The 10,915-nt window shown below is 34.3% G+C and overlaps 1 protein-coding gene across 1 annotated transcript; it reads right to left on the reverse strand.

Annotated features, from left to right (window-relative positions):
- Positions 1-1,625: 1,625 nt before the first annotated feature.
- On the reverse strand, positions 1,626-6,031 carry LOC147064475 (uncharacterized). Its single transcript, XM_085957665.1, has 2 exons — positions 4,285-6,031; positions 1,626-1,687 (listed from the first exon to the last, which is right to left on the reverse strand). The coding sequence occupies exons 1-2, from the start codon at positions 6,029-6,031 to the stop codon at positions 1,626-1,628; spliced, it is 1,809 nt and encodes a 602-aa protein (XP_085813791.1).
- Between the last annotated feature and the right edge of the window lie 4,884 nt (positions 6,032-10,915).

Here is a 10,915-nt window from a genome sequence, read left to right on the forward strand (position 1 = left end):
AGCAATCTAAATTTTGTTAACTTACTTACAAATTATATATAAATGGAGATATGATAATAATATCACACTTTTATTTACTTGGTAATAAATAATTTCCACCGCATTCATTATTTACTTGCTACCTACCAAATAGAAAGTCCCATATCATAATTTTTGTTTTATGGTGCAGTACTGACTAGCTAATTTCCATATATTTTTTTAAATTTTTGTACTTAATACAATTTTAGTAATTACTAAGTAAACAATATTTACTTTAAAGTCTTATAATTTACTATAAGAAACGAAGGATTTTTAAATGTATTAATTTTGTGCCTTGGATTAAATACCATAAACGAGCCCTTATTTGAAGATGTATGCTCAGACCCCACTCACAACGCATAGTTCCTTGCTTTACGTTAAATATTTAGTTTATTCGGTAATGAAAGTGTTTAGTGTGATACCGCTCGGGGAATTCTCCGTCCTAATTTGTGTAATTCGGATTTCGTTTGGTATGAAACAGGATTAATTGGAGGACAGATCTTTACTTAAGCTATTGCCATTTATCCTTTTGCAAAGTGAATTATCTGCCAGTTTTACATTTACGATTCGTAAATAATTAGAATCCTTGGTATTTAATAAGATTTAAGGTTATTTTTTTATTTACCTGTTAAAACAAGAATATATTAATATAATGTATATAATATGAAAGATCTCTTCTGCCATGTACAGAAATACTGGAGCTCAGTCAAGATCATAATTGAGATATCAAGGTTTATGTTTGAAAAAAAATGAAACATCTTTTCTACTATCAAAACATTTGCGTACTCTAAAAAGAGCAATGGTGTTGTATTATATCCATACTGGATGTTAAAATAATAGCTCTTCATAATACTGGAGCCTATTACAGGTGAGGAGGATTTAATATCAGGTAATAAGCAAATTATGGTTAATATTAAATGTATCAAATTTGCATACTTCATAATGCAATGAGGAGCAGAGGCGAAGGCAGAATAAGATGCCCTTAGCTACACAATCTTCATAAGTGGCTCAATGTCCAAGGGTTTGTTGGATTCCCTCACCATTCTTCATCTTAGCACAGCGAGGCTACAAAAACAATCGACGTGGTACTAGTCGAGTGAAAATGAGTGATTTTTAGCGTGCTCAGACTGCTAGTGCTAGACAAGGCATTCCACAAGAGTCGAGTTTGTCGATCTGATTTTGTTTTTTTAATATACTACCGCATTAAATTTAGCATTGGTGCAATATTTTTAGACAAAATAACATCTGCTTGTCACATTAACAAATTTCGACGCATATGCAGATGCTGTTTTTTCATTCGTTTCCGCTAGCCGCGTGATGTCACTATCCCGACATGGTCTCGCCTGTGAGCGCAGAAAAGAGTTGCAATATTGCCGACATTATTTGAGTTACCCCATCTCCACCCGCCATGTTTATGCATATTCCAGTCGAGATGTTTTTATATATATGACGGACTTACAACCATTTGTTAGTCGATTTATCGACTCGCTGCTACCTGACACACATATAAGTAAATAAATAGCGTGAGGGTAATTTTCTATATAATATAGTCAGAAGCATGGCCCCCATAAGGGGCTCTGACAGGGCTCTAGCATGAAGACACAGTCTTAGAGGGAAGCCCGGCGCGGCGAGTCGTCCAGGTGAGTAAGAAAAAGACACCATAAATTTGCTGTAATAGTTTAAAAAAAGTAAATTTTATTTTATAATTACTTTTTGTGTGTTTTCTGACTAATAAAAATTACTATATATCCATGAAGAAGGGTTGTATGTTACTTGGTTATCACAAAATGGAGTCGCGATCAGTGCTTCATAATATGATGTCGATTGCCGACAATGTAAGTGGGTTTATTTAAAAATATCAAAAATTGCTAAAAATACATGGAACCCTGAAGTTCCGCGGAATACCATTTAGGGAATACTACTATAAAATATTACGCTGCATTACCTACCTTAGCAATAGGTTAGGGGTCCCTCCAAACATCGTTGCCTGGGGACCCGCTTCAGGACGTGGGGGCCATGGTCAGGAGCGTGTTGCGCGTCAGGAGAGACACCATAATGGCGTCAAAATAGACATTTAAAAGTATTAATACTCGTAATTCATCAATGTGACAAAATTTATAATGTAGGTACCCAGTTCTGATCAAATTATAATGATTTTTTCTATCAGTCGTTAATGTTTGTTAACTGCCACCAAATGAACAAAAAATCTATAAATGAGAGAATAACTCACCATAATATCAAATATTATAATATTTATTACGTGTCGGTTTCAAGAATTTTCAAAGACTTATTGTCCCTTAAGGCTGTGTGGTCAAAGTTAGAATTAAAGTTTAAATGTGCTGATATAAAGTTTTGTATGTGACTGCTTTTCGGTATTGTTGAGTATAACAGTTTTATAAAACTATTTCCCGATACAAAATACTGTACTATGAAAGGACACGTCATATATAATTTTATTTTCACAATAATAAAATATGTCATATTTATATATTTCCATTATGATTAATAAATTTTAGAGTCCTGCTTTTATTCCAAGTTAAACTTTGCGTCTGATCACCAATATTAGGCTATATTATGAAGAATAATAATTGTCTTTTTAGTAAATTTTTGAGTATTAATGGATTGTTTTTAAATTTCTAATTTATTTTAATATTAAAAATGTTTCCAGTATGAAATTTTCAATACAATCTACTGCACCATTGTCGACATTTCGCTTTGTTATTTTGTATTATGTTCTGGAATAGATTGTTGCACTTGTTTGTCTGCCAAGTCAATAAATTTATCAATGTTTTTCACGAACGCTTTCACAATTTCGTTTTGTTATTTTATTTTGTTGTCCGTATCGATAATTCATAGATAGCAATAAGCCGTGCCCATTAAGTTAGAATGTATTATTCAAATAAAATATGTGTTATAATTAATCTTTATAATAGCAGTGTAAAACAAGCATTATATATTTTGAAAAATCATTATTAAAGAGATCGAACTACTTCAATTCAAGAGTATGTAACTTTTAAAAACGCTGTGATTTCATTTCAAAATTAGAGTAAAATAATAAATTAATAAGTACATAAAGTTATACTAATTATTATTAAACTGGCGCTAGGGGCCGTTCAGGTCCATGGCCGACTGCACAACGTTTTTCCAGGCATCTCTGTCCAGCGCTCTCTCTTCCCAGTTGACTATCCCCAGCCCATCTCCGTCGAGGGCGGCCAAGAGGTCGAGTGCCAGCTGGTGTGCCTTTGTAAATCCTATAGAGAGTTCTAGATCGTTCAGATCGTACAACGTGGCCCGCCCATCTGAGCCTTCTTGACCTCAGAATATTAGTGATTCTAGGTTGGTATCGGTCGAAGAGCTCAGCGTTTGTGCGGATGCGCCACCGGTGGTTCTCATTGACGGGTCCAAGTATTCTCCGGAGGATCCTGTTTTCAAACACTTGGAGCGCCTTTTCTTGTTTTTCTGTTAAACCCCACGTTTCACATCCATACATGACGATTGGCTTGATGACCACGTTATACACCCGGAATTTCGTTTTGATGGACAGCATTTTGGACCTGAACAGACGACTCAGCGCGAAGTACGCTGCATTTCCACTTCTCAGTCGGTCAGAGAGCTCTAGGGACATTTCATTTTTAGAGGTAATGTTGGAGCCCAAGTACTTGAAGAGAGAGGTTCTCTCGAACGAGGAGTTTCTTATTCCAATGTTTCCAGAGGGTTCAATGCCTCTTGTCATTTTCAAATACTTGGTCTTTCCCACATTTACTCGTAGATTCAACCTTTTCGCTGTGTCCTCCAGAGGAGTGAAAATATCTCTGACTTCTTCTTCAGATTCTCCGAGCACCACCAAATCATCTGCGTAGCCCAATATTTTATGGGACCCATTCAGGGTAACTCCACCTTCTGCTTTCAGAGCTTCTCTAACGGCTTTCTCTAAAGCTAAGTTGAACAGCATTGGTGATAAGGAGTCGCCTTGTTTTAGTCCTGCTGTCACCTTAAAAGATTCTGATATACTACCTTGCATATGAATTCTACTTCTGGATCCGTCCATGCATACTTTTATTATATTTATAAGTTTTGACGGTATTTCAAATTCTTTCAATATATTCCAGAGAGCTTCTCTATCAATAGAGTCATATGCGGTTTTAAAATCTACAAAGAGACAGTGTACATCTTGGGCGTATTCCCATTTCTTTTCAAAGATTTGGCGCAGTGTAAAGATTTGATCGGTAGTACTGCGGTTTCGTCTAAAGCCGCATTGGTAGTCACCAAGAATGTTTTCGGCATATGGTAGAATTCTTTCGAGAATAATGTTCGACAGAACTTTGTATGCAGTAGGAAGAAGAGAGATGCCACGGTAGTTTGCACAGTTGAGTTTGTCCCCTTTCTTGAAGATAGGGCAGACCAGTGATTCTTTCCATGATTCAGGGATCTTTTCTTCCTCCCATATTTGTTGCAGTAGCTCAAGCATGGCACTAAGAAAGGTTTCTCCTCCATGCTTGAGAAGCTCCGATGGAATATTATCGTTTCCTGCCGATTTGTTATTCTTTAAATAACTCAGTGCTCCCATCAACTCTGCCTTATTTGGTGGCGGTATAAGAGGTTCTGCTGTCGCGATTTCTGGCGATTCCAAAGGTTCATCTGGTACAGAGCGTTGAAGTAAGTCTTCAAAATGGGACTTCCATATGTTTAGCACTTGCTCTTTGTTTGCCACTATCTGACCCTGTTGATCTTTGATTTGTAGCGTGCTAGGTTGAAAGCCTCTTTTTTCAAAGCTCACTTTCGAGAAGAATGATCGAGTTTTATTTCGTTTTGCTTCTTCTTCCATCTGCTCAAAATTACTTTTGATGAAGCTTCGTTTGCACTTTCTCAGATGCTTTCGGACATTTTTGCACGTCTCGCTATATCGTTTCTGTGCTTCTTCGCTCTGCGTATTTTGCAGATAGAGCGCTCTTTCTGCTCTTCTCTCCTCCACCATATGTCGGCAAGTGTCGTCGTACCAAGGGCACTTTACTTTCTTGGGTGCCAGTCCTATCGAGACTTCCGCAGCTTTAACCATTCCTTCTTTTAGTCTCTTCCACCTCTCATCGATACTCCAGGCTTCTCCTTCGGTGAGTTTTCCGATTTGGTTTTTTAACTCTTTTCTGTAGCTATCTCTTCCGTTTGGAGTTGTCAGCTTTTCTATATGGTACTTCACTCTCGTCTTCGCATTTGCGTGGGCTGTCTTTTTAAGTTTTTCCCTAAAGGTTGCTATCGATAAGTTGTGGTCCGTATCACAGTCAGCGCCTCTGTAGCTTCGAATGTTTTCAATAGCTTTATGGTGTCGTCTATCAATTAGAAAATGGTCAATCTGGTTAAAGGTCTTCCTGTCCCTTGAATTCCAAGTCACTTTATGTATATTTTTACGAGGGAAAGTGGTACTTCGGGCGATTAAGTTTTTGGCGCTGCAGAAGAGAGCCACTTTTTTACCATTTTCGTTAGAATGATCATGTAGGCTCTCTTTTCCAATAAAGGGTCTGAATACAGCTTCCTTCCCTATTTTCGCATTGAAGTCTCCTAGCACACATTTGATATCATGTCCCGGTAGCCTGTCAAAAGTCGCTTCAAGGAGATCATAGAAATTATCCTTTTCGGCCTCTTCTGAAGTCTCTGTCGGGGCATGTACATTCACAAGTGATATATTAAACCATCTTCCTTTGATTCTGAGCACACATATGCGCTCGTTTACGGGTTCAAAAGAAAGTATAGCATCTGCTACTTCTCTAGCGACCACAAAACCTGTTCCGAAAACATGTTTCCCCTCTGTGTTTCCGCTATAGTAGATAACATGCTGTCCGACTATAAGTTCTCCGCTATCCGGCCAACGGGTTTCCTGGATGGCGGTAATTTGGACCTTATATTTTGACAGTTCTTCCACTAGGTTTTGAGCTGCGCCAGCTCGGTATAGGCTGAGTACGTTCCAAAATCCTATTCGTAGTCCATTTTTCGGTCCGGGTCGTCTAGAAGCGGTTGCCATATGTCCGAGGCATTGTGTAGTATTAGTAACCTTTGGTGATTTCACGGGAGAGAGTGGTTAACCCTCTGCCCAACCCCCAACCTGGAGGGCCAGGTCTGTTGGTCCGCGGGAGATATTTTATTTTTCTCCTACCCTTGATTAGGGCATTCTCCTATCCGCCACCTGGAGACGCGCTCTCTAGGGGTTACAGACTCCCCCGAGAGTGTATGTATTATTCAAATAAAATATGTGTTATAATTAATCTTTATAATAGCAGTGTAAAACAAGCATTATATATTTTGAAAAATCATTATTAAAGAGATCGAACTACTTCAATTCAAGAGTATGTAACTTTTAAAAACGCTGTGATTTCATTTCAAAATTAGAGTAAAATAATAAATTAATAAGTACATAAAGTTATACTAATACACAAAAATAATTACAAAGAGGGATGATTAGGATATAAATTATATATTTCACTCTAGCATCCGAAAAACAAAAATAATGTGATTAAATTTATACTATTATATTAAATTTGAATTTGTCGCACGAGTGAAACCGTTGTAAAACTAACTAATAGGTAGTGACGTCGGTTAGTATCTAAAGTAATACCTACTTTGATTTAAAATACACAAGCCGATCACCAATAGTAGCTCAATTTGGAAAGCGCTTCAGAAAGTATTAAGAGCCATTAGTTAAAATGTGTCGCAATAAAGTATGGCGCCTTTAACATAGTGGTGTTTATGTGCATGGGCGTGAAACCCGATAGATGCAGCTTCTATTCCTGTGGAGTGTTTTACTTTTTCAAAAAGATTTTTTTCTATCGGTTATAACATATTTTCTCAAAAGTGTTTTCAAAATTATGTCAACTGACAGGATTTCATATCGGTACTTGAGCAATCCGCCACTCTGATTAAGAAGGCGCCTCTTGGTTGTTTTTCAAATATAAGTGTGACAAGAAAACGTGAACCATGGTTTTGAATTTGGTCTATTATTTATTAACCCATGATTCGTGCGAATTTAATCTAATGACTGTGTCATCGAAGACATTTCAAGCATTGCCTACGTGACCTAAGTGACTAAGTAATCAACTTCGTATTAAATCAAACACCACCTATAGATGGCACCAGACGTAAGCATATTTTTTTAAATAGCTCCGATGATAGAGATAATTAGATTTAATTTGCATGAGTCACAGCCGGATCGATAGCTCAAGAAATAAGATCACTCACCGGGGCATTGAAAGATTTGAGGTTTGAGCCCCATTTTGTACATCATTTCTGTGGAAATTTTATCCAAATAAGTATGTGTTCTGTATAACCTTTAAAACTGTCTGTCTACCCAAATTAGAAGCTTTGTTATATTTTGCATATATTATTGGTTAATTATCTGACAATTTGCTATTGTTAGTTAAATAAATTGTAATAATAATATTAAATAATTTACCCAACTAAGGATTTTACAATAAGATACGTATTATTATTAAAACATAGAAGTTACAACAATTAAAAAATATGACAGCATTTATTTAACCACGATATTATTATTAATAATAGGTAAGACATAAAGTGAAAATGTGAGTGAGTTTATTAATACCCTTGTCAAACGTAATATGTTTCAGGCAGGTAAGGGATCCCCGAGATTTTACAAAACATTTCAAAGATTCCTCCAACCATAAAAAGGAACCATAGACGAAAATTTTTGTTCAACATAATAAGACTGTCAATTATTATTGATGCTGCGACTCGTGGACCCTGTTCAGGACAGTTGTGTAAGATACAAAGATGGCCGCCATGATGTCCAAGCAACCATATACATAGTAAAAAAGGATCACAAAAGAACAGTACATACTTACGGAGTCGGATATTGGTCAAATACAATATAATTTATAAAATGGGTTATCACTTGATATTCAACACAAATGATATAGATATTGTTTTTAGGGCACGCGTTTTGTCCACTTGGTAAGATTTTTACATTACATTTGAATTTTTCGTACGGCTATAATTATTGTTGCTAATTAGGGATACCAATCCCGGGATCCCGAGCTATCTTCGATACCTATGAATCCCGGGATTGATAAACATGGAAATTAAAATATTATGGAAAATAAAATAAAAACGAAAATATAACAGAAAAAATACTTTAATAACAAATAACTACATTAGAAATAAACCGAGTTTGAATATATTTGATTTATACCCATGTGTAAGTTGCCGATTCATTTTATTTTTTCACATAAATTTAAAAATGAGAAAGATTGGATAAAAACAATGCTTTGCATTATTAACAAAGTAATTCCACCATGATCTCATACGTTTTACGGCAGTTTCATATTTGGCTGACTAATTAGATTTATGAAGCGGAATGGCCATAAGTACACCATGATTTGCTTTACTATTTTAAATCTCGCTAACCCATTCATTAAGTGTTTACTATCAGAAACAGCAATCTCATATTAAATTCACATTATTTTTTATATTACAATATTATTTACTCCATTAAACTTATGTATTTCCAAGATTGAACATATACGATATTAACAATAAATGTCTTAAGTAGTATAAATTATACTAGATTTATTTTTGAACGATTTTATCAATGTTATTTGTAAATATAAAAATTTTATATTAACAATGGAAAAAAATTCCAATCCCGGGATTGTCAAATTATAATCCCGAAATCCCGGGATCAGAATTTTTGTTTGAGATTGGATTCCCTATTGCTAATAGTATGTGGTGGAGGGTAAAAATGTCTAAATAAACTTATATCTACCCCAAAAGTATATACGATGACCAACATGGTGATTCACAAGTAGGTAAAGGATCTAAACCCATGCATTATTATGATTGGAATTAATTTGACTGAACATAACCTATTATTTTTTTTTAAATTTCATATTTTTGTGGGAAATTTTTATTTACTTTCATTTTTGCTGGTGGAACGTTTTGATGATGTTATTATCTATGATTAGTCAGTAGTAGTTAAGCAAAATGGACGTGGTATCGCGAGCTCTATTAAACCCGGTAAATACCCATTACGGGGACCTACCCGAACAAGTCCTGGGCGACGTTATGTACGTAGTGGGTACCTACCTATATAAAATTGTTGCTGGCAGTATTTTTTTTTAAATTAATTCTAAATTGGTGTCCTGACCGTACCAAAGCTCAGTTCGATATAAATAAAAGGATTTCAAGTTATTCACATTTTAATTTTCTTAAATAATCGATGTTTTTAATTAAATATGCATACATTAAAATTAAATTATTCAACATTTCTTTATGATCTTATAATCTAGGCCCTACGGAGTGAAGTATTGTGACTATACCTAAGCTCGATTTGACATAAATAAAAAAAATATCGTAACACATTTCATTTGTTGAAAATCTAGGTTTTTAATTACTTATCTACAATAGAATTATGAACAATTAAAAAGCCTCTTAATGATTTTCGAAATAACTTATTGAACTACATTTTAGTGAGGAAGTTAATTATTATAAAATACAATGGACCTACTAATAAGATGAGGCTGTTCAACGAACGAACATAACATTTTTATTAAAAATTTTATTTGATTTTTACCACGTTTTAGCTCGTATTCTTGTTTGTCCGGTGGTTGTTTATCCAGTACAAATCTTGCAATCCATTTTTAACTAACTTCCTGACTACCTTGACATTTCAAACTTTTAGAATATATCAGAACACGATGCCTATGCGTTCTTTTAATACTTTTAGCTATCTTTAATAGAATCAAATTCATTTTCAGTTAATTATGTTTTGTATGAAAAGTTATTTCGTAAGAAATCCGTAATCCAATCCACTATTATTGGTTGCTAGGGGTCTGGGATCCTAGCAACTAAATTATTAATATATACGTGCGTTACTATGGAAATCAAAATGACATTTCAGTATTCAATATTTGTTTGTTTGTTGCAAAATAGCAATAGTTGACAATTGCCTTATTTTGTCCTAAATTATTAATACATAGAGTTTTCAAGTTAATATGATTCAACAGAAAATTTAAAAACGTGGTATAAAAATAGTTATTTTTATCTTGTAATTATTAAGTACATAATGTAAAGTTTTAATGTTTTAAATATGTATGTATTAATTAAAACATCTTAAATTGCATGCTTTGTATTCTTTTGCTAGATGTCGAAAGTAACATTTTGATCCTACTCATTAGTGATACAGGATAACCGCATGATATATTTAATCATGAAACCGTCGAGCAAAGAGATAGCATGAAGATAAATAATCTACAAGTAATATTATTGAGAACATGAAAATTTATACTTGCCAGTATATAAAAATTGTAAATAAACCTCCGAAGAAGTAAAAAGATATACTTGTGTATATAATTTCAAATTCAAAAGATAATATGACAATAAAATACAATTATTATTAAAACTCTAATAAGATTACCACCAGCTAAAATACATTGAATATAATATAATATATATATATATATTACGTACGTAAGTAAAATATATCGATAATACAAGAGTCTTAGTAAGAAAAGTAATTTCAAGACACCTGAGCTGTACTGATAACACGTATTTCGTATAATCCCACGAGAAGATCATTTTCCACGTTACTGGTTTCATAATTGGATCATGGAGACACCTTGCGATAGTTTGATACATTGTTCATTGTATGGCATTACTTTATACGTAATGAAATATTGGAACTTTCTGTCTAAGAAGAAATATACGTCATGTTATATTATAATGCGTTCATGTTATGCACATGCTATATCACTTTCAACATCGTCTGAGCCACTCTACATCTGTTGCTGGATGAAGATGTCTCATATCTGTATTCACTCTTAATTATAACTTAAAGAATGATGTTTATTCATTACAACTTTTTTATTAGGTATTATATATTACACGATATCAATGC

This window comes from Rhyacophila brunnea, unplaced genomic scaffold (assembly GCF_057557595.1).
Source record: "Rhyacophila brunnea isolate RB1 unplaced genomic scaffold, BYU_Rbru_1.0 scaffold_7, whole genome shotgun sequence".
NCBI lineage: Eukaryota > Metazoa > Arthropoda > Insecta > Trichoptera > Rhyacophilidae > Rhyacophila > Rhyacophila brunnea.